The following is a 25982-nucleotide window of genomic DNA, read 5'->3' on the forward strand; positions in this document are numbered from 1 at the left end:
TTTTACACTGATATTTAATAAATGATTAAAAGAACCAATTTAAAAGTTGCCATACTAAAGCCTTTAGGTCCAAAAATATACCTATTATGTTCACTTAAAAACAACTCTAAATCAGTAGGCTATCACTCTATTAATGCACCACACCGCTACCTCCACAGCACTAAAAGTTATACAATAAATTCTACAATACTACTTTTGCATAGTGATGGAGACCGGTGTCCATACAAAACATTTACTAGGTTGCCGTTTGATTTGAGCAATAGCGAACAGCACGCACACTCCTTTTCCCCGTCAACTAAACCTATATCTAATCTATTTAAAGAGTGACAACCATACTACACATTGAATTAGGATACCTTTAAATATCAAATTGATTTATCGTAAACTTGTTTACTCTGTAATAAATGGCATAAAATTGAAATTTTGGTTTAACTGAGTAAAGTTGCAACCCCCACAGATTGTGAAATATGACATAGCTGAAATCGGGAAAACGTGAAAGGAGGTTTAAATTGTGTTTACTCACATTATATGATAAGATTGTATGATAAAATTGTATGTATAAAATTGTATGTATGACAGTTATTACATCAGTAACCCTGTTCGTTTCTTATACAAACGGTATGTAGATGATGCTGGTTCCTTAGCCAAATCCAGAGAAGAAGCACTGGATATGTTACAACGCATAGCCGACCAGGATCCCGATAACAGAATCAAGTGGGAGATCGAGTTCCCGTCTACCCCTGCGGATTTTGTCCCGTTCCTGAGTACGGAAATCCGGATCGATGAGGAAGGAAAAGTGCACCACAGATTCTACAGGAAAACCCAGAACAAGGGGATAACATTACACCAGAAGTCACACCACCCGGACTCAGTGAAGGAGGAGTGTAAGAAGAACTTCTACCGTAATGCCACCATTGCTTCCTCAGGACCCCAGGAACTCGATCATTCAGTTAAGATCATCGATGATCTCTTAAAGAAAAATGGACACCAACCTCTGAGTCATAACGCAAGGAACAGGAGGACTAGGAGAAGACGTCAAACCACACCTGACTCTGTCCCACTCACCTTACCATTCATCTCTGGAACAGTTTGTAATAAGATTCGCAACTACATCAAATCTAACAAACTCCCCATCAGAGTTATTTTTACACCTGGTAAGAAGTTACAGGACATCTTCTGCCGCTCTCGTCCACTGGATAAGAAGACTTGTGACCTTGGTAACCCTAACAATTGTGAGATCTGCCCTAGACTCACAGGAACAACATGCTCAACAAAAGGAGCTATTTACTTAGTTACTTGCGAGTTATGTGGTAAGAGATACTGTGGGGAAACTGAGAGAAGCCTCCATGCTCGTCTGATGGAGCACAGACAGGCTGCTAGGAATCCTAGAGCACATCCAGAGAATGGGGTTGGACAGCACTACGCATCTCTACATCCTAACCGAACCCCAGTTTTATCTTTTAAGTTACTTGATTTACAGAGTAAAACTGTTCGTAGAAAGATTGTAGAAGCGATGTATATATTGAGATTAAGTCCTGAAATGAATGATCGTTCTGAGTTGAGTTATTTGTACAAATATTTAGTCGATGTTTAACTAGTAAATAATGTATTGATAGGACTATCTTGGATAGTAACCATGACAACCGAGTTATCGTTGCTTAAGTGCTGATTTTATCATTAGTTTTTACACATGAACTGTGAATTCTGAACAACCAGTTTTACGTTTACTAATTAGTTTAGTATCATGAGTCGTACAGTATTTAGTTGTATTAGCTTACATTTCTTCTTGTCGTATTTTTTGTTGTTTTGACATTTTTTGCAATTACATTTTTGGGTCATATTTCGTAAATTTTATTTCTCTGTTTTTGTTTTAATGTTATTTTAAATTTCTTTCCGTCGTTAATTTTTACACATGTTTAACAATTTTATTACAGAACTGAAGAAGACGTTGTTACGTGGAATGATTATTTCAATTCAATAAAGTTTCTAGCCTAAAGTTTGCTGCTTCAATTTGTTCGCAAGTTAAGAGTCTAAAGAGAAATTCTCCAAGAGAAATCAAGTTCAAATGCGACTCATAAATATAGCCCCCTTGAACTATTGTATGTACACATGCAAATTATCTTTTCTCAAATTACCATTAAATCTAAAGTAGCTAGTAACTTGACCAATTATTATATATTAACCGGTCCCTTCTTATTATTGATGCATGGAAAATTAAATTATTCACCTTACTGAGGCAGCCAACCAACGCGCGGCTTTATTTTTATGATACGATACAATTAATACCAAAATTTAAATTTGTTTTCCTACAAATTTGTTTTTCTATCCAGAAGAAAATTCTATTTCTAATGATGTCATTATACTCGTCTGGATGTCTTGATATGAGAGCGATGCTCTCAAATAGCTATAGCTGTCTATCAGCTGTCCAGACCCTTCGACGGTCGCACGCTACTGCAAGCGAAAGGGCTCTGGTTAGATGTTAGAGCAACTTTGGTTAAAGCAATAAAATATTTGTTTCGTCAACGAGTTCAATTCGGCGCGCGTCCTGATAAGTTATAAACCTAAAAGAAGAGCATTATGAATATTTTAGGTTCAAATATATATGCCATGTTCAATGTTGCAAATAAACGTTTTATTATGTATTAGCTCTGAGCTTATAATATAGTATATTAGTTGGTAGTGGAAAGTATTGTAATTATGTAGATTTTTACTGGGTCTTTTAACCTTTGGCCGGGATTCAGGATTGTTGACGGATGTTACTCGTCTAAATTTCTTCGAAGTAGCGCGCGCCGCTTTCTTCTCGAAATGTTATGATGGCAAGTAGCGCGCGCCGGGCCTGATTATTAACAATGGTCAACCGGGATTGCACCATGCGTCGTACTTGAAACGGTGCAAAAGTATAAACTCGCTCAGTGGAAACCGGCCGCATTAAAGTAAATTATATTTATTTATAAAATACTTCGTAGTACTTTTCGAAATGAAGAAATTTGTAGCGCAATGCACAAAAGGGGCTAAGTGCAAAAAAAGCTGCTGCTCACTGCTGCTCACTGCTGCTCACTGCTGCTCACTGCTGCTCACTGCTGCTCACTGCTGCTCACTGCTGCTCACTGCTGCTCACTGCTGCTCACTGCAGTGAGCAGCAGTGAGCAGCAGTGAGCAGCAGTGAGCAGCAGTGAGCAGCAGTGAGCAGCAGTGAGCAGCAGTTAGTAGCAGTGAGCAGCATTAATTGACGATGTCAATTCATGGCAGCTCGGCGCGGCACAGTAGCGCATCTCGCGGCACAGTAACGCATCGCGCTACAATGAGCAACAGTGAGCAGCAGTGAGCAGCAGTTTCTTTGCACTTAGCCCCGCCTGTGAATGTGTTACTGTGCCGCGCCGCGCACTCATTTATGCTTCTCGCTAGATCGGCGAAATTGGAAATGCGCTACTGTGCCTGGCCTCGCCGAGCTGCGATGAATTGACATCGTCAATTAATGAAGACATCATGTATGGCGGTCTATTGAATGACAATGTCAACCCTTTGAGATTGTTGCTTTGCGAAGCACAGCAATGTTCTTCAATGCGAAGAAAGATTGATTGTTGATAGATCGCGCGGCGCGAGTCCTCCAAAGCGGTCTATAATGGAAAAGATACATAAAACGAACGAGCGTGCTAAATCACTCTACATAACAGTCGATCTTCAAGATTGTTCTAAAAGGGGCCCCGACAGTTGAAACCAACTTCAATCGATGTATTTTCGGACGCTGATTCCGAATCACCCCCATGATGGATACGATCTAAATTTTTTCGAAACGACCCCAGGATCGCAAAGTTCTATGATTGAATTAGAAATAACGAGCCAGTTCAGTCCAACAAAAACGAGCAAATACTATGACTATGAGCATGGAGCATATGTGATTTGACATCATAAGACTTTAGTTAACTAATAACTATCATTATGGATAGTTTATTGTATTTGTACATTGTATATTGTACTTGTATAACTATAACTGTAGTACTCTATAAGTATAAGTATAACTATAACTATAAGTATGATATTCCTGAGGAAAATTTGAGACAAGACAAACTAAAATTGTACGATTAAAAATTGTTGAACTATAATGCTAGACAAATAACACCAAATATCAAAGAAATAACACCAGAGAAAATATTTTGCATCATATGAAAAATAAATCAACTTCTCAACTTGATTTTTATTGCCATAATAATAACAGCCACCGACTGAGTAACTAAACGTATGCGGTTACCATGGTTACCATGGTTACTATGGTATCGGTGAGTTATAGTCATCGTATACATTTTGAGAATTTGCTCAAATCACAGGGATAATTCGATATCTTCATTTCGGCTGATTTCGCAGTGGGCTGTTATAAAACGCTATAAAACAGTCGTTCGATAACACAAATAGAGTAAGAAAATATAAATAGATCATCTGAGCAACACTCCATCACAACTGTTACCATGACAACACTCTATCTTAGCGCGCCTCAACCCTCCTCCAAGTTGATGGTGTGGTCGTTTTCCATCGCGTAAAAGTGAGGTGGTAAGGGTGACATCCCGTCTACATCCACTGAAAAGATACGGCAACTAATTACTCGGTACAATCACATCTAGGTTGAGAGACGAGAGTTCAGTTTATAACTTTATTGGATTTGTTACCATGACAACACTACTAAAACCTGTGAATATCGAAAGTTTCAGTCAGAATGTTTCCAGGCTTCAACGACAATTAGTTGTAATCAGTTAGCTCCCAGTCTCAAATCCTCATAACTTAATTTAGCTATACAATTATTTATTATTAACGATGAAATTACATACTGTCAGGAGGGTTGGGCACCAGGTGAGTTTCCTGAACTACACCTCCCTGAACTATCCCTCCTCGCTCTGTGTTTTCTCTTATTCCACAGTCTCAGCAGACGCCTGTGCTTCATGGCGAACAGTTTGAGGTTTGGAGACCTGTGAGGAGAGGCCAGCTCCTCGGAGAGAGTCGTGCTGATTTGTATTGTGTCTGGCTGGTCTGAAGTCTGTAGAAGTGGACAGCAAGCTGAGCTCTCCTCTTCAATTGTTAAGGCTACTTGATGCTGGGATCTTTGCTTTTCCCGCTTCTTATCTGTAGCAGTTGATTTTAGAGGGGCTCTTTTTGTCCAGCTGTGTAGCTCTCATCTTTGCTAGCGACTCAGCAGTAACCATGACAACACTACTGTTACCAAGCAACTCCCGTGTAAAGGACACAGCATTTTCTGCTCTGGCTGATGTTCACCTCAGAACACTCAGCAAGTTATCTTTCTCCCAGCTTCAAATACTGCTCTATTGTTATAATTCTCAGTCTGCTAGCAGTTTTTGCCTCGTTTCTTCAAGTATACAACGACAAACGTCGCCCAGCCAAAATGTTACTTATAATAGCGTCAAATTTATAATTTATATCGTGTAATATTTAGCAGTCAGTCGGCTTTAATTATTGTGTACAAATTTTTGGAATTAAACAGGCTGTAATTGAAAACATTCGCTAATGTAATAATTGATGAAAATTAACGGTGTTAACAGAATTATTAATGAGGCTAACTCTGGTTACAAAATGTGCTGGTATCAATACAACTCTGCATGCGAAAGTAGTGAAAGTGAAAGTGAAAGTGAAAGTGAAAGTGAAAGTGAAAGTGAAAGTGAAAGTGAAAGTGTACTAACTGCCTGTGGGAGGTAGGGGTGAGTTTGAGTAGCTGTACTCGTTGTCTGACGAGTCGCTCTCGTCATTCTTGTCAGTGTCTTCTAGAGGAAAGTTGTGCTCCATCTCCGACTGGGCCAGTACAAATACCTGCCGGACAATGCAGAGCTAAAACATACACTATATACTATACATTACTATACACTACTATACACTACTATACCATATACATACACTATATACACTACTATACGCTATACACTATACACTCTAACTCGGGCATATACCAGTGATACCACAGTTATACTCGAGAACATTCTCTTTTTCATAAAATAATTTAAGATTTAAGCGTTATATAACGGCGTTATTGGATCATTAACTGTCTTATTAAGAAAAGGTTCCTTTGCTGGCGACCTTCTGATTTAATAAATGCGATTATGGAGAGTCTGCTAATGTCAGCCTTGGAGTTGGAGCAACCTTTACGAAACCAATCTGAAATAATGGGTAAAGTAACCACTAATAAATACCTTGTCACTAGGACGGAGCTTAGCGTCGTAAGGTGGCGCTGTGTTCACATATCTGTCCTCATTGTCTCTACCATTCCTCCCTCTCTCCCTGCTGATAAGAATTGAATGATAGACTAGCAGGATCACTTGGCTCTTTATTTGGGTAGAAACTTCTGAGCAGCCGTATAAACCAGTCTAGAATAACAACTTTATTTCGAATAAAATATTTCATAACCATGTTTTGCGCGGGATTTCTTCAAATTCGAGTACAATTTTAGATCAGTTTATAGTACTGTAAGCAGTGTAAACACTACTGTTACCATGACAACACTACTGTTACCATGACAACACTACTGTTACCATGACAACACTACTGTTACCATGACAACACTACTGTTACCATGACAACACTACTGTTACCAAGACAACACTACTCAACATGAGGACTCTAACTAAATATAGTTAGACGACTCTAATTACTATATTTACTCGCTGGAGGTGGGGGATTTCTTGTTAGATCCTTTGTGTGTTTTCTTGTAGCAGCGGTAGAGACCGAGAGCAAGCATCGAGTGTCTTCTAAGTAGCATCTCGAATAGTTCCCCGTATACCTGGTCAGTGATAAATTAATCTACTTACTGCTTAGTTGCACCTATATACAACTATCAACCATGTAACAACTATGTAACAACTATGTAACAACTATGTAACAACCATGTAACAACTATGTCACAACTATGTAACAACTATGTAACAACTATGTAACAACCATGTTACAACTATGTCACAACTATGTAACAACTATGTAACAACTATGTAACAACTATGTAACAATTAAATTACCCTTATTCCAGAGAAGCGCTCGTCAGCTAAAGAGATCTGAGCTATTCTGCAGCTCATTCTCGTCCTTAACCAAGGACGGAACTTGTTCAGACCTATTGCGATTCCACAATCATCTGGAAGAGAAAACAACTTTTAGTATTACTTTAATAATAGAGTTATAATTGTTTAATAATGTTCGATTAAAGCGCCAATCAGAAATTCTTGATAAAGTGATACTCAATTTGGAGGAAAATGTACAAATAGAAATAACTTTGCGAAGGAGGAAAAAGTTTGCGGAGGGGTTTGATAAGGAGTTTGATAAGGAGTTTGATAAGCGTATATCACACGCTCATGTTTGCGATGCAAACATTATAGTGTGTCATGAGTTGGTTTTTTTAGATACAATTCATTAAAACACTGACCGAGGTCTGTGAAAGCCAGGTAACCAGGTAACCAGGTAACCAGGTAACCAGGTAACCAGGTAACCAGGTAACCAGGTAACCAGGTAACCAGGTAACCAGGTAACCAGGTAACCAGGTAACCAGGTAACCAGGTAACCAGGTAACCAGGTAACCAGGTAACCAGGTAACCAGGTAACCAGGTAACCAGGTAACCAGGTTATTAAAACACTGACCGAGGTCTGCGAAAGCGTCGTCAGGGTCCTGGGAGTGAGAGTCAATCCCAGTTATCAGAGTTCTGATTATCCTCATCAGCTTCTCATTGTAGAACGTCTGTAATTTTATAAAACATGTTAATTAGTAAGGATTAATTAATTGAATAGACGTTGTAACAGGGTTGATGAATGAGGACAGTAGTGACAATATAGTATTCTTATATAGTGACTATGTGCCCTGTAAACTCCTGGCAATTTTGTTATTAGAAAAATGTGGTCCTTCAAATTCAATGGTTCATGCAATCATGTCATCCTCCATTATTCGGCGATAATTAAACAATTGTTGACGATAATTCAACCCTTTTCAAAATACACTCTGATATTTCAAAACTATGCAAAATCTTCGATTGTAATCCACAGAGCTCCGACTAAAGAATGTAATTACATGATTATACCTCATACGTTACTATGATTCCTAATAAGTCACGTGTATTTACATCTACTGTTCAATGCACACTTAACATGGATAATGCTAATAGCTGGTCATGTGCTATCTGGTTAGGGAGTGGAGTCAAACAATACACAATACAATACAATACATTTGTAAATACAACATGCGCTATCTGGTTAGGGAGTGGAGTCAAACAATACACAATACAATACAATACATTTGTAAATACAACATGCGCTATCTGGTTAGGGAGTGGAGTCAAACAATACACAATACAATACAATACATTTGTAAATACAACATGCGCTATCTGGTTAGGGAGTGGAGTCAAACAATACACAATACAATACAATACATTTGTAAATACAACATGCGCTATCTGGTTAGGGAGTGGAGTCAAACAATACACAATACAATACAATACATTTGTAAATGTAAATACAACATGCGCTATCTGGTTAGGGAGTGGAGTCAAACAATACACAATACAATACAATACATTTGTAAATACAACATGCGCTATCTGGTTAGGGAGTGGAGTCAAACAATACACAATACAATACAATACATTTGTAAATACAACATGCGCTATCTGGTTAGGGAGTGGAGTCAAACAATACACAATACAATACAATACATTTGTAAATACAACATGCGCTATCTGGTTAGGGAGTGGAGTCAAACAATACACAATACAATACAATACATTTGTAAATGTAAATACAACATGCGCTATCTGGTTAGGGAGTGGAGTCAAACAATACACAATACAATACAATACATTTGTAAATACAACATGCGCTATCTGGTTAGGGAGTGGAGTCAAACAATACACAATACAATACAATACATTTGTAAATACAACATGCGCTATCTGGTTAGGGAGTGGAGTCAAACAATACACAATACAATACAATACATTTGTAAATACAACATGCGCTATCTGGTTAGGGAGTGGAGTCAAACAATACACAATACAATACAATACATTTGTAAATACAACATGCGCTATCTGGTTAGGGAGTGGAGTCAAACAATACACAATACAATACAATACATTTGTAAATACAACATGCGCTATCTGGTTAGGGAGTGGAGTCAAACAATACACAATACAATACAATACATTTGTAAATACAACATGCGCTATCTGGTTAGGGAGTGGAGTCAAACAATACACAATACAATACAATACATTTGTAAATGTAAATACAACATGCGCTATCTGGTTAGGGAGTGGAGTCAAACAATACACAATACAATACAATACATTTGTAAATACAACATGCGCTATCTGGTTAGGGAGTGGAGTCAAACAATACACAATACAATACAATACATTTGTAAATGTAAATACAACATGCGCTATCTGGTTAGGGAGTGGAGTCAAACAATACACAATACAATACAATACATTTGTAAATACAACATGCGCTATCTGGTTAGGGAGTGTAGTCAAACACTACAGAACAATACATTTGTAAATACAACAAACACTCTTAACACTACAGGACATGCGGGTTATCTGGACACTAGATATTATTGTATAACATAGTAACCATGGTAACCATGGTAACCATGGTAACCTTCACGCTACATGCTCTCTGGGAACATAGTTAACATTAACACGTGTAGCAGAATCTCGCGTTTTACCAACGATAAGATAGAGTCGAGTACTGACACGATGAAGGCTTGGCCCTTAGCGAAAGGGGGTGAGGCGGTGCCGAGAGACTGGTCGCTGTCCCCTCGGTCCAGCACCATGAATTCTACATTCGTATCCTGCACTGCATGGGGCGCGTGTGAGGCGAGTGCTGCTTAATTAATTAAGAAGCTGACCAGATCCCCTTTTTTGGATTGTCTTAATCCTCAAACTTTGTTATTTTCATTTAAAATAAGTCAATAAGTGCTCTATCCGGTCAGCTTCTTTATAAAACTATCTGATAAATTTACCAAAGAGAGAATAGCGTCCAGCACGGAAACAATGAAGGCTTGTCCTCGAGTGAAGGGCAGAGCCATGTGCAACCCCCTTTGTGAGGAGTCCTTCGACTTCTCCATGAATTGCACATTAGAATCATTTACTGTAAAAGGGTTATTCAAAATACATGCACATTAGAATCATTTACATGCATCAAGCTAATTACATAACTTATTACATGCATCAAGCTAACTACATATCGCAAGATTAAAATGTCAAATATTGGAAAGGGTTTGTACACAATGTACAGGTGAAACCTATTTAAATAACGTTACCTATCTCCGAGATAATGGGTACTTGCATCCTGTTTCTCTTCGGTTTCTCGTTCAGAGCATACTTGAAGGAGCGTGGAGCTATCAGCTCAGTTCCACCGCAGCCTTTTATCTGCCACAAGTTTATTATTAGTGTAACTATGGTAACTAGTAGTGTAACTATGGTAACTAGTAGTGTAACTATGGTAACTAGTAGTGTAACAGGGCATAATTAAAGGAGCGTGGAGCTATCAGCTCAGTTCCACCGCAGCCTTTTATCTGTCACAAGTTTATTATTAGTGTAACTATGGTAACTAGTAGTGTAACTATGGTAACTAGTAGTGTAACTATGGTAACTAGTAGTGTAACTATGGTAACTAGTAGTGTAACTATGGTAACTATTAGTGTAACTATGGTAACTAGTAGTGTAACTATGGTAACTAGTAGTGTAACTATGGTAACTAGTAGTGTAACTATGGTAACTAGTAGTGTAACAGGGCATAATTAAAGGAGCGTGGAGCTATCAGCTCAGTTCCACCGCAGCCTTTTATCTGTCACAAGTTTATTATTAGTGTAACTATGGTAACTAGTAGTGTAACTATGGTAACTAGTAGTGTAACTATGGTAACTAGTAGTGTAACTATGGTAACTAGTAGTGTAACTATGGTAACTATTAGTGTAACTATGGTAACTAGTAGTGTAACTATGGTAACTAGTAGTGTAACTATGGTAACTAGTAGTGTAACTATGGTAACTAGTAGTGTAACTATGGTAACTAGTAGTGTAACTATGGTAACTAGTAGTGTAACTATGGTAACTAGTAGTGTAACTATGGTAACTAGTAGTGTAACTATGGTAACTAGTAGTGTAACTATGGTAACTAGTAGTGTAACTATGGTAACTAGTAGTGTAACAGGGCATAATTAAAGGAGCGTGGAGCTATTAGCTCAGTTCCACCGCAGCCTTTTATCTGCCACAAGTTTATTATTAGTGTAACTATGGTAACTAGTAGTGTAACTATGGTAACTAGTAGTGTAACTATGGTAACTAGTAGTGTAACTATGGTAACTAGTAGTGTAACTATGGTAACTAGTAGTGTAACTATGGTAACTAGTAGTGTAACTATGGTAACTAGTAGTGTAACTATGGTAACTATTAGTGTAACTATGGTAACTAGTAGTGTAACTATGGTAACTAGTAGTGTAACTATGGTAACTAGTAGTGTAACTATGGTAACTAGTAGTGTAACTATGGTAACTAGTAGTGTAACTATGGTAACTAGTAGTGTAACTATGGTAACTAGTAGTGTAACTATGGTAACTAGTAGTGTAACTATGGTAACTAGTAGTGTAACTATGGTAACTAGTAGTGTAACTATGGTAACTAGTAGTGTAACTATGGTAACTAGTAGTGTAACAGGGCATAATTAAAGGAGCGTGGAGCTATTAGCTCAGTTCCACCGCAGCCTTTTATCTGCCACAAGTTTATTAGACTCCATCATCATTATCGCGGAATTTGGGAGAAATACAAATAATTTTGATAGTAATTACTTGATAGCCTATATATAAATAGCCTAATAATAACCTGCAGGAATGACAGAATAGTCTCCTTATCCACTAAGTTAGGATCCGTTGCTTTTCCCTGTAACGCGGAGGACAGGATAAGGCACATCAAGCAGTTCTGCACTCCCGCTGAAATAACGTCTTCTCTTCTCATGGGGGACCCCTGGTGGAGTTATGTGAATCTTTAGGAGCGAATATTATTGCCTTTTATTTAATGACAAGTTACATTAGAGTGAAAAACCCAGTTTTCTGTTAAAAGCAAATGTAGAGTGTACGATGATAAAATCATACCTCCATGAAATAAACGTCTTGGAAGTCGTTCAAATCTTTCCACTCTTTTTCGATGTAGTCTTTTTGTCCCAAAAGTAGAACTTTTTTCACCTCCGCCATGGGAAGATTACTGCTTCTCAGCGGTAAGAGCTGAAATTGGTGAGATTTGAAAATAAAGTGGCAAATGAAGTTGGAGTATTTGACATTGACAGTAACGGTGAGGGTGACAGTGACGGAATAGTTACTCACCAGATTCCTAAGCCCAACAGTGGGAGAGTTAGTGTCTCCAAAAACGCACACTATGATATGGTCAGTTAGAGTAGCCACATCTTCTTTCGTCTGAAATTGCAAGCCGGTAAATGACTGGTAACCATGGTAACCGGTAACTGACTGGTAACTGACTGGTAACCATGGTAACCGGTAACTAACTGGTAACTGTCAGATATATACTACTCAATTGCTATAACGGAGATAAAAACAAAAGTAAAAGTAAAAGTAAAAGTAAAAGTAAAAGTAAAATTAAAAGTAAAAGTAAAAGTAAAATTAAAAGTAAAAGTAAAAGTAAAAGTAAAAGTAAAAGTAAAAGTAAAAGTAAAAGTAAAAGTAAAAGTAAAAGTAAAAGTAAAAGTAAAAGTAAAAGTAAAAGTAAAAGTAAAAGTAAAAGTAAAAGTAAAAGTAAAACTAAAAGTAAAAGTAAAACTAAAAGTAAAACAATTTATGAAGGTACCATGGTAACGTCGTCCAGAGCACATGGTTCCCGCCAATGATAAGCCCCTGTTCCATCTAGCGTCAGTTTCTGGTCGTACTTAGCCCGTTCTTCTTTACCAAGTGTCTTCCAAAATGGCACCTGGTTAGGAACATCCGGACCAGGTCTAGGTGGCATTTCTGTGAATCCCTCCGTTAACTCAAAACTGTGGGGAAACTTATATAGAGACCTCTTCCTTCATATAAACAGAATCACTGCAATTATTATATGCTAATAGCATGTTAATTATGCTAATTATGCTCATTATGCTAATAACATGTTAATGAAATAAAAAGTACTTTAAAAAGTGGACATACTTGTTAACAGTGCGATATTGTCCGTCAAACTGTCCGTCAGGAACAGGAACAGACAGCCCGGTCCTTATGAACTTGGCTGAGGAGAAAAAACTTGTTAAAAATTGTTATTTATTAAATAATAGCAGAGGGGTTAACGTAATTCAAATAAAATTGTTAACGTAAAAATAGTTTATTATATATAGCAGAGGGGTAACAACTCAGATTTAACATGACATTCAGGGTAGCTTTTACATTTCAAGAAGCAGATTAGTAAATTAATTAATAACTGTATTCAAACTGTCGAATGGTAAGATGCTCAAATGGAAACTTATAATTAAAGTTGGGACTTACTTTTATCGCAGTTGCATTTGGATATCTCGTTGTTAGATGTATACTCGTGACACTGGTAGCAGTAGAAGGCTGCACTGTAAATTAATTATGTAATATAATATGTAATTAATGTAATTATCTGAGATATTTATTAACTGGGATGAAACGAGGTTATAGAAAGAAGAAATGAGCGAGGAAATGAGCAAAGAAATGAGCCAGATGGTTACCATATGAGAATGGTGGATACGTTAACTTATTGGCAGTTAACCTACCTTTTAACTGCTTGAGGGTTTTGAGCGATGAATATACCCCTACTGTTTTCAGAGAACCTAAAAATACTAGGACTAGGATTAAAGAGGATGCCAGAGCTGTCAGCATTAGTTTCCACCTCCACTCCTATCAGGAGAATGTGAAGCTTTATCAGACAAATCTCCGCCACCATTGGGAAACTCATTCCCACGAAGTCACTACTCATAGCCCCAGTGTAGAGCTCATTGGAGGCCCCGAACCCATACTCGTACTGCCAGTGGTCCCGTACGTCGTTAGACGGGTTCTGAATGAGGGAGCGTTATTATTGTGAAGAGCTGAAAACGATTTACACAAGTATTTTGAAAGCTCCTGCTAATAAAATCCTTTCATATATCACTTATATGTTTTAAATATCCCCCTCCAGGTTATTATTGTGATGGGGTTCAGTGGCGTAACTAATCACATAATTTGTCTAATTTAAGGGAGGGCGCTAAAAGGGGAGGGGGCGCCAAAAGGGTAGGGAGCGCCAATAGGGGAGGGGGCGCTAAAAGGGGAGGGGCGCTAAAAGGGGAGAGGGCGCTAAAAGGGGAGGGGGCACTAAAAGGGGAGGGGGTGCATATAGGGGGACGCTAACATGCAAAGTTACGCCACTGATGGGGTTTAGACGGTTATCAATCTAAGCCGCGAACAAGTATCTATATTGCATTGCTGTATTGTATAATGTATAATGTATATGTTCTATTTGTGAACGGTTCAAATCAAATGGAGTTGTTAGTGAGATAAAAGATTGAGATAAGGATTTGAAAGTGTATGAATGTGAATGCTAACATTATAATTGCCGGGCTGGAAGGAACTCATCATGATGAGATTAGCCACCATGGTGCTGAAACCAGGACACAGACAACTCTTTCCGAGCAGTCCTAACTTTAGCTCGTTAATACATATCACCTCGTCACCGTGTACTTTATTCCAGTCTGGCACATTGAACAGATGCTCCTGAACGGATACATGTTGACTGGGAGGAGAAATTAAATATAAGCAGTGTTAGAATACAATGTTTTATATAATATATATAATCAGATAAACAGATTCGTTTTTGAAATTGTAATGAAAATATTTATAAAGTAAGATTGAAATTGATAAAAAGCACCTCATTGTGGTAGTTTAGTATCTGGATGATGACTCGTACACAGGCTCGGAAGTTCTTTATAGATATCACCCTGAATACAAACAACGTGTTACAATGAGAAACTACACTTACTTGAAGTAAACTAGTAACTATAACACTTACTTATAGTTGTACACAGAAACTATTAACTACACTTTATACTTAGTTGTACACAGAGATTCAAGATATGAGCACAAATTTGTGCAGGGGCCATGCTAATCATCTCTGTATCGTTCCAATTTTAGGGGGGGGGGGGGGGGGGGGGGGGGGGGGTGAGGATAACGTATGTAGGGTTATAGCTTATAGAATATAGGGTTAATGTTATAACTTATAGAGTTATATAATATAGGGTTAATGTTATAACTTATAGCCTCTCACCTGAGAATATTAGCGGCGTCCTCTGCGTCAGGTTCGTGCGAGTGCTTGTTTGCAATTACCAGGCACGCTTTAGCTGTGTCACACTGCGGCAAGCTGCATTAAACTCTTTAAAATCATTTTCTTTTATACTTATTCGCAAAATAAATTATTGTGACGCTCTCTAAATCTAAATTAGCTATTAGAACCGCCAACTCCGTCCAGCTCATTTGTTGAATAACCAGATATCCAATAAACCGTTGTATTGTAAAAATAGCTTGTAAGTACTATTATTGAAAGTATTTTGTTGCTGAGTTTCCTTGATGATTAGGTAATTAGCATGGTAACGCTAGTCGTTACCATAGAAACACCTAGTGTGTAGTTTACCTTGACCCGCTGTAAGTCTCCTGACCCTAAAGGACTGCCCTGGAAGTACTGACACCGGTAAAAATGTCGGTGCATTAGATTCTGTAATTCTTCTGGTGGTGGGGTACTGAAACGAAATGTTCAAATCTCACTGTGCAAATCTAGTTGATTTTGTAATATCTGACAGATAAATGTTCTAAGCACTTAAACATATGGATTTGAAACAAACCGAACGAAACTTACGGATTTAAAAATACGGCAGTAGTTTCTTGGTTTTCGTTTTCCGGATGTAGAAAGTCGCGCATAAAGTTGCTGACAGTACTGGTGGTTATATAACCACTCACAATTACGTGACTGAGGGGAGTTAGTTGATTAAATGAGAGAGTTACCATGGTAATACTACTAGTTACCATGGTAACACTACTAGTTACCATGGTAACATTACTAGTTACCATGGTAACACTACTAGTTACCATGGTAACATTACTAGTTACCATGGTAACACTACTAGTTACCATGGTAACATTACTAGGTACCATATAGGTATCATGCTACAGAGTGAAATTAATGGAGAAGAAAATGTGTAATCACCTTGAGTGAGTCAAGGTTTATAAAGCAGATAGCATAACACACGTAATAATATCTCATGAGATTAAACAGAGTCACATTAAACAAGCATATCCTGCAAAATCATATCTACAAACCCCGCACAAAAAAGATGCATCAAAATCAAGTATGTATATCTGCCAAAACTCTCTTACGATTACCTAAGGAACATGTTGCTAATGGATATGTTGCTAAGGAGTAAGGAACATGTTGCTAAGGAGTAAAGAACATGTTGCTAAGGAGTAAGGAACATGTTGCTAAGGAACGCCTCATTCTATATCAAGGATGGATCTTCAGAGTACGCGGAGTTAAAAAATAATGGGGTTTTATAGAATCATAAGAATTAAATATAGGCCGGATAGCGTTTATACGCTCTTAAATTATAGAACTAAAATGTATTTTAAAAATTCCAATAATGTCAATTTTTGAAATGTCCAATTTCAGTTTTTCAAAATTGCAATTGAACATTGGTTCCCCCCTCACTATCATCGCATTTAGTTTTCTATATATATATATCACTTCTATAATCTATATATGAAGATATATCACTTCTATAATCTGTATAATATGAAGATATCACTTCTATAATCTATATATCACTTCTATATATGAAGATGTAAATATTTACCTAGATCTACTATCATCGTATTCCCCGAGGAAGGAAGGTTGTTTATGAAACAATTCTACTACTGCTGGCCCGAAAGAAGCAAATACAGCCTAAAACAAGAGGTGAAGGAAGTGTTAGCAGTAAGCAGAACATAAACACACAAACAATGCTGAGCATGCTGTTTAGCAGGCTGCTAAGGTGTGGTTACCATGGTAACATCACTAGTTACCATGGCAACACTACTAGTTACCATGGTAACACTACTAGTTACCATGGTAACACTACTAGTTACCATAGAAACACAGTAGGTGCAGTTAAAAAGAGAAGATATAATAGGTGGAAATTAAAGATAAAACAAAGCACCGAGCCATTAAGCAGCCTGCCAAGCAGTAAAACACACATGCACTATGTTTCCATAGTAACATAGCAAACAGAGCATGCACTATGTTTCGTAACATAGCACACAGACCATGCACTATGTTTCCATAGTAACATAGCACACAGAGCATGCACTATGTTTCCATAGTAACATAGCACATAGAGCATGCACTATGTTTCCATAGTAACATAGCACACAGAGCATGCACTATGTTTCCATAGTAACATAGCACACAGAGCATGCACTATGTTTCCATAGTAACATAGCACACAGAGCATGCACTATGTTTCCATAGTAACATATCACACAGAGCATGCACTATGTTTCCATAGTAACATAGCACACAGAGCATGCACTATGTTTCCATAGTAACAAAGCACACAGAGCATGCACTATGTTTCCATAGTAACATAGCACACAGAGCATGCACTATGTTTCCATAGTAACATAGCACACAGAGCATGCACTATGTTTCCATAGTAACACCCAGTTACCTAGACTTAGAATCGTCGTATTCGCCCAAAAAAGAGGCAGGTTTTTGGGAGAGTTCCACGAGGGCCGGCATAAACGAGGCAAAAACTGCCTAAAATAGAAAATATTTTGCAATTTGGTAGTTTTTACAGCTCCGAATTATTTGCAATCAGACCTCTAGCCTGTAATGTGCTGTTTGGCTGACTACGACTTGAATAGTTACAATAGTTGAAAGAAGATTCACAATAATACATATTTACTTGGAGTAAGTAATAAATAAAATAACTGGAATTAATGAACGTACCAGTCCGATTATGATAATAAATATAACGATTATTTGGCTTTCTCGACTACTGGGGTGTTTGTCACCGTACCCAATCGTTGATAAAGTAATCTGCGGAGTTGTAATTTTATTAAATATATAAAAATATATAATTATTAATTATATATATACATATAATCATATGCTGATCAACTTTATAATTTCTAATTGTAAAATGTGATATCATGAAAATTAAGGCAGAAAAGTGAAAAAATTAAAATTTGTATTCTTTTAACTGTAAGATGAATGCGAAGTTGAATATATATGTATGTATACTTACAAATAAAAAATAAAGTGACTCCCAAAACGTTAAACCGCAAGGAGATTTTGTACACTGGGTGTTCTGCGCTGACATATTATCAACCTGGGATAATTTACTGTTCTAGTAAGCTCCGAATAAAGTATGTTTTTGAAAAGTAAAATGAATTGAAGTAAGCAAAGCTTTGTCAAATCTAATAATATCAGCAACTCTGCAAAAGGAGGAGTTTATTGAAGAGTTAAATGGTTCTTGTATCTTGTTGTTCAGTGATTACTTCATAACATAATGGTTCTTGTATCTTGTTGTTCAGTGATTACTTTATAACATAATGGTTATTGTATTTTGTTGTTCAGTGATTATTTTATAACATCTCACCAGAAAATAAAGTCCCCCAGCAGTTAACCAGAAGCTAACACACACAGACACACAGACAGACTACTAGTAGTACTCACCAGAAAATAGAGTCCCCCGGCAGTTAACCAGAAGCTAACACACACACAGACACACAGACAGACTACTAGTAGTACTCACCAGAAAATAGAGTCCCCCGGCAGTTAACCAGAAGCTAACACACACAGACACACAGACAGACTACTAGTAGTACTCACCAGAAAATAGAGTCCCCCGGCAGTTAACCAGAAGCTAACAAACTGACAGACACACAGACAGACTACTAGTAGTACTCACCAGAAAATAGAGTCCCCCGGCAGTTAACCAGAAGCTAACACACACACAGACACACAGACAGACACACAGACACACAGACACACAGACAGACTACTAGTAGTACTCACCAGAAAATAAAGTCCCCCGGCAGTTAACCAGAAGCTAACACACACACAGACACACAGACAGACACACAGACACACAGACACACAGACAGACTACTAGTAGTACTCACCAGAAAATAAAGTCCCCCGGCAGTTAACCAGAAGCTAACACACACACAGACACACAGACAGACACACAGACACACAGACACACAGACAGACTACTAGTAGTACTCACCAGAAAATAGAGTCCCCCGGCAGTTGACCAGAAGCTAACACACACAGACAGACACACAGACACACAGACACACAGACAGACTACTAGTAGTACTCACCAGAAAATAAAGTCCCCCGGCAGTTAACCAGAAGCTAACACACACACAGACACACAGACAGACACACAGACACACAGACACACAGACAGACTACTAGTAGTACTCACCAGAAAATAGATTCCCCCGGCAGTTAACCAGAAGCTAACACACACAGACACACAGACAGACTACTAGTAGTACTCACCAGAAAATAGAGTCCCCCGGCAGTTAACCAGAAGCTAACACACACAGACACACAGACAGACTACTAGTAGTACTCACCAGAAAATAGAGTCCCCCGGCAGTTAACCAGAAGCTAACACACACAGACACACAGACAGACTACTAGTAGTACTCACCAGAAAATAGAGTCCCCCGGCAGTTAACCAGAAGCTAACACACACAGACACACAGACAGACTACTAGTAGTACTCACCAGAAAATAGAGTCCCCCGGCAGTTAACCAGAAGCTAACACACACAGACACACAGACAGACTACTAGTAGTACTCACCAGAAAATAAAGTCCCCCGGCAGTTAACCAGAAGCTAACACACACACAGACACACAGACAGACTACTAGTAGTACTCACCAGAAAATAAGTCCCCCGGCAGTTAACCAGAAGCTAACACACACACCTGACACACAGACAGACTACTAGTAGTACTCACCAGAAATAGAGTCCCCCGGCAGTTAACAGAAGCTAACACACACGACACACAGGACAGGACACCGAAAGAGTCCCCCGGCAGTTAACCAGAAGATAACACAAACACAGACAGACTACTAGTAGTACTCACCAGAAATAGTAGTCCCCCGGCAGTTAACCAGAGCTAACACAACACAGACACACAGACAGACACACAGACAGACACACAGACACACAGACAGACTACTAGTAGTACTCACCAGAAAATAGAGTCCCCCGGCCAGTTAACCAGATGCTAACACAACAGACACCAGACAGACACACAGACACACAGACACACAGACAGACTACTAGAGTACTCACCAGAAAATAGAGTCCCCCGCAAGCTACAAAACAGAAGCTAACACACACACAGACACACAGACACACAGACACACAGACAGACTACTAGTAGTACTCACCAGAAAATAGAGTCCCCCGGCAGTTAACCAGAAGCTAACACAAACACAGACACACAGACAGACTACTAGTAGTACTCACCAGAAAATAGAGTCCCCCGGCAGTTAACCAGAAGCTAACACACACAGACACACAGACAGACTACTAGTAGTACTCACCAGAAAATAGAGTCCCCCGGCAGTTAACCAGAAGCTAACACACACAGACACACAGACAGACACACAGACAGACTACTAGTAGTACTCACCAGAAAATAGAGTCCCCCGGCAGTTAACCAGAAGCTAACACACACACACAGACACACAGACACACAGACAGACTACTAGTAGTACTCACCAGAAAATAAAGTCCCCCGGCAGTTAACCAGAAGCTAACACACACAGACACACAGACAGACTACTAGTAGTACTCACCAGAAAATAGAGTCCCCCGGCAGTTAACCAGAAGCTAACACACACACAGACACACAGACAGACACACAGACACACAGACAGACTACTAGTAGTACTCACCAGAAAATAAAGTCTCCCAGCAGTTAACCAGAAGCTAACACACACAGACACACAGACAGACTACTAGTAGTACTCACCAGAAAATAGAGTCCCCCGGCAGTTAACCAGAAGCTAACACACACACACAGACACACAGACACACAGACAGACTACTAGTAGTACTCACCAGAAAATAGAGTCCCCCGGCAGTTAACCAGAAGCTAACACACACAGACACACAGACAGACACACAGACAGACACACAGACAGACTACTAGTAGTACTCACCAGAAAATAGAGTCCCCCGGCAGTTAACCAGAAGCTAACACACACACAGACACACAGACAGACACACAGACACACAGACAGACTACTAGTAGTACTCACCAGAAAATAAAGTCCCCCGGCAGTTAACCAGAAGCTAACACACACACAGACACACAGACACACAGACAGACACACAGACACACAGACAGACTACTAGTAGTACTCACCAGAAAATAGAGTCCCCCAGCAGTTAACCAGAAGCTAACACACACAGACACACAGACAGACTACTAGTAGTACTCACCAGAAAATAGAGTCCCCCGGCAGTTAACCAGAAGCTAACACACACACACAGACACACAGACAGACTACTAGTAGTACTCACCAGAAAATAGAGTCCCCCAGCAGTTAACCAGAAGCTAACACACACAGACACACAGACAGACTACTAGTAGTACTCACCAGAAAATAGAGTCCCCCGGCAGTTAACCAGAAGCTAACACACACAGACACACAGACACACAGACACACAGACACACAGACAGACTACTAGTAGTACTCACCAGAAAATAAAGTCCCCCGGCAGTTAACCAGAAGCTAACAAACTGACAGAGAGTCCTGGAGAGGTTTAGCATTTTGTGGGAGGAGATTAGCTTCACAGCTGCTACGTCATCACCGAACCAGTTTAGACGCACTGCTCGAATAAACCGCAAACCTGGGGTCATAAACACATTTACAATTTATACATATTATACATTGTACATTGTACATTGTACATTGTACATTGTACATTGTACATTGTACATTGTACATGTAGTTACATAACATAAACACATTTACAATTTATATAGTAAAATTACATAATCAGTGTCTTATTCATAAGATCGTATTATTCATAATTGAGAATTGTTTGAATAAAAGTTAAAACGCATTCAGTGAAGTTATATCATATCTCATAGTAGTAGTAGTAGTAGTGAAGTTAAAACTGAAATAAAAACACTGTGTTGCCATGGTAACCAGCTAATCGTACTCACCAAGCCACGTAGTACCCAAATACATTGTCAGAAATGCCGGAGGAATTGTACAAAAATCAATTAGCGAATTCAGTTCAACCCAAAAACTTAGTTTGTCTTTAGCAACAATACACTGAAATGTGGTTATTTAGCTTCATTTCACCCCGAGTTATAACTTCATAACACACATTCACCTAATATTATACACAGTAAAATGTTCTCATTAATGGGTTTCGGAACATTTCAATTGTAAGCAAATTTGGAAAGGTAATTGCGAATCAATACAAATTTGTGTAAGCAAATTTGGAAAGGTACTTACCATAACTGTGAATCGCCAGAGGAAAAAAATGTTACATATAAAATCTAAAATAACGCCTATAGCAGACCGTTCTATACAGCGTTCCAAACTCCTGAAATAGAGTATAAAATGTTAATAAATATAAATTAAATAAATAATAAATATGTTACAAATTTGGAATGAAGTCCCTCAAAGACGTATTTTTTTGGAATCGAATTATAATTAGGTTATTTGCAATCTAATATAGAAAACCGGGAATAAAATAGAAAATGTTAACAAATTTAATTAAATGGTTATTCTTATTTGAATAAAAGATGGAGAATAGAAAAATCTAGTAAGGCTTATTTATAACTTATAACTTATAACTTATAATATAATAAACTTTATAACTTATAACTTATAACTTATAATATAATAAACTTTATAACTTATAACGTATAATATAACTTACTCAGATGTGTCTATAAGGTATAATATTATCGCCACTATAGTGAATAGCATCGTCAACCACGTCTGAAATACACAGTGATAACAACAGAATGTCTCATAGTTAAACAACTTTAACTCACTTTCACGCGCAGACTGGCAGTGTCACGTGATCACTAGGTGCTATGTTACTATGGTAACATACCATGTTACTATGGTAACATACCATGTTACTATGGTAACATACCATGTTACTATGGTAACATACCATGTTACTATGGTAACATACCATGTTACTATGGTAACACACCATGTTACTATGGTAACACACCATGTTACTATGGTAACACACCATGTTACTATGGTAACACACCATGTTACTATGGTAACACACCATGTTACTATGGTAACACACCATGTTACTATGGTAACACACCATGTTACTATGGTAACACACCATGTTACTATGGTAACACACCATGTTACTATGGTAACACACCATGTTACTATGGTAACACACCATGTTACTATGGTAACACACCATGTTACTATGGTAACACACCATGTTACTATGGTAACACACCATGTTACTATGGTAACACACCATGTTACTATGGTAACACACCATGTTACTATGGTAACACACCATGTTACTATAATGGTAACACACCATGTTACTATGGTAACACACCATGTTACTATGGTAACACACCATGTTACTATGGTAACACACCATGTTACTATAATGGTAACACACCATGTTACTATGGTAACACACCATGTTACTATGGTAACACACCATGTTACTATGGTAACACACCATGTTACTATAATGGTAACACACCATGTTACTATGGTAACACACCATGTTACTATGGTAACACACCATGTTACTATAATGGTAACACACCATGTTACTATGGTAACACACCATGTTACTATGGTAACACACCATGTTACTATGGTAACACACCATGTTACTATGGTAACACACCATGTTACTATGGTAACACACCATGTTACTATGGTAACACACCATGTTACTATGGTAACACACCATGTTACTATGGTAACACACCATGTTACTATGGTAACACACCATGTTACTATGGTAACACACCATGTTACTATGGTAACACACCATGTTACTATGGTAACACACCATGTTACTATGGTAACACACCATGTTACTATGGTAACACACCATGTTACTATGGTAACACACCATGTTACTATGGTAACACACCATGTTACTATGGTAACACACCATGTTACTATGGTAACACACCATGTTACTATGGTAACACACCATGTTACTATGGTAACACACCATGTTACTATGGTAACACACCATGTTACTATAATGGTAACATACCATGTTACTATGGTAACATACCATGTTACTATGTTAACATACCATGTTACTATGGTAACATACCATGTTACTATAATGGTAACATACCATGTTACTATGGTAACATACCATGTTACTATGGTAACATATCATGTTACTATGGTAACATGCCATGTTACTCTGGTAACATACCATGTTACTATGGTAACATACCATGTTTACTATTAATTTAACAGACATCCCTTGTACTTGAGAGATGAATTCACATGTAATTTCATCTGAAACGCTCTATAGCCATTGATTCACTAATTTGGTGCACAGTTCAGCGAATAAACACTGAGATCAGGTGATCTTAGCCACATTCCACAACCACCTACCACTACACATACGCACCTAATAACACTTTCAGTGAACATGAGCAGAATGCGACGGGAAGGAAATGACGAATTTTAAAAAGTTGGAATTATTAAATTATTAAACGAGATTGACTCACCATTATCCGGCCCTTCCTAGTTTTAGGATAGCTGAGATCCTCGGCAAATATCTTTACCATTCTTTGGACACTGAAGACGCGACGGAAGATGCGGGCCAGGCACATGTCTCTTGCGCTGCCGCTAGTCTTCTTTCCCTTCTGCATTATGTAAATGTACACGCTTCCTGAGGGTATCACATCTTAGTTGAGACGATAATATATAATATATAATATCATATAATAATAATATAATAATATATAATATCAGTCCTTAACAGTTCATGGAAACCAGTATTTAAGCTACTTGCTCGAGAGGTATGAGCGGCTGTTTTACTTACTGATGAGTCTCCAGATAAGGATAAAGATGAGGCCCCCAACAAAAGGGACAGTGGTTGAGATTATGAATTTTCTCCATGATCCTGCCGGCAAGCAGTTCTTGGTGCTACCCATCCAATACTTTCACTTTCACTTTCAGTTTCTCTTTCACTTCTCTCGCTTGTTTCACGGTCCCTAGCGGCCCTGCAACATGCTAGCATTTCTCCTAGAAGTCAGTCTTCATTAGATAAATCAACTAGAATGTAATTCATGCATCACATTTAGTTGTTTGTAAATAAATAGTGAACAAGTAGTACTATATACTATATACTATATTATATACAAATAACAAGCATTTCAAAGCAAATACAGTTTACCGAACTGTAAACAAAAACTAATCAGCTGTAAAAGCTTCACGTAAAAATACTGAACACAAAACAATTCCTTCACTCTGTTCTTATAACAATATTCCTTTACAAAACTATTCTTATAAATCATGTAAACTAAGATCTGTTAAAACGGTAAACGTACTGTAGTGCGACACGTACTGTAGTGCGAAACCTGAAGTTCGACAAGACCTCCCTCTTTCGCACTAGAGTTCGTGTCGCACTACACTCCAGGTAGCGTACTGTAGTGCGACACCAGATCCTGTCATATCTCCAAGTTCAGGTCAGATCCTATCCTTCTTATGGACCATTAAGTGATTCGTCGATTCGGCTCACGTCACGTATTCGGTATTTCGAAGTGATCCACTGATCCAGTCGTAAGCAGCAGATGATCCTAATTCCTATCACACGCATCGTATAAAGACATATCTCTGATTGGGATAACAAGTTTATATGCTTGGGCCATACAGAAGGTCACGATGATTCTACCGAAGCATACTTCTGGTTC

At 38.2% G+C, this 25982-nt stretch overlaps 1 protein-coding gene and 1 non-coding gene across 5 annotated transcripts; both read right to left on the bottom strand.

Moving 5' to 3' along the window:
* Positions 1 to 4074: 4074 nt before the first annotated feature.
* LOC134824596 (calcium-activated potassium channel slowpoke-like) lies at positions 4075 to 25346 on the bottom strand. Of its 4 annotated transcripts, none has more exons than XM_063836503.1 (29): positions 25112 to 25346; positions 24795 to 24958; positions 22973 to 23034; positions 22543 to 22633; positions 22245 to 22356; positions 21774 to 21925; positions 18282 to 18365; positions 17984 to 18073; positions 17703 to 17791; positions 15860 to 15970; positions 15638 to 15743; positions 15275 to 15357; positions 14879 to 14948; positions 14557 to 14724; positions 13752 to 14032; positions 13501 to 13574; positions 13171 to 13246; positions 12836 to 13019; positions 12358 to 12447; positions 12130 to 12258; positions 11861 to 12001; positions 10301 to 10409; positions 10001 to 10128; positions 7621 to 7717; positions 7008 to 7120; positions 6657 to 6775; positions 6189 to 6279; positions 5685 to 5811; positions 4075 to 4572 (listed from the first exon to the last, which is right to left on the bottom strand). In XM_063836503.1, the coding sequence occupies exons 1-29, from the start codon at positions 25221 to 25223 to the stop codon at positions 4490 to 4492; spliced, it is 3336 nt and encodes a 1111-aa protein (XP_063692573.1). In that variant the 5' UTR covers positions 25224 to 25346; the 3' UTR covers positions 4075 to 4489. The 4 variants fall into 4 exon arrangements, with proteins under 4 accessions (XP_063692573.1, XP_063692572.1, XP_063692574.1 ...); XM_063836502.1 differs by lacking the exons at positions 10001 to 10128; positions 17703 to 17791 and adding exons at positions 9704 to 9834; positions 16851 to 16939 and having other exon boundaries at positions 25112 to 25316; XM_063836504.1 differs by lacking the exon at positions 17703 to 17791 and adding an exon at positions 16851 to 16939 and having other exon boundaries at positions 25112 to 25316.
* LOC134824645 (U6 spliceosomal RNA) lies at positions 15096 to 15144 on the bottom strand. The gene has a single exon (XR_010161452.1). It is a non-coding gene; the product is annotated as a U6 spliceosomal RNA (small nuclear RNA).
* Positions 25347 to 25982: the final 636 nt, after the last annotated feature.

This window comes from Bolinopsis microptera, chromosome 12 (assembly GCF_026151205.1).
Source record: "Bolinopsis microptera isolate Bmic1 chromosome 12, MBARI_Bmic_1.0, whole genome shotgun sequence".
Lineage (NCBI taxonomy): Eukaryota > Metazoa > Ctenophora > Tentaculata > Lobata > Bolinopsidae > Bolinopsis > Bolinopsis microptera.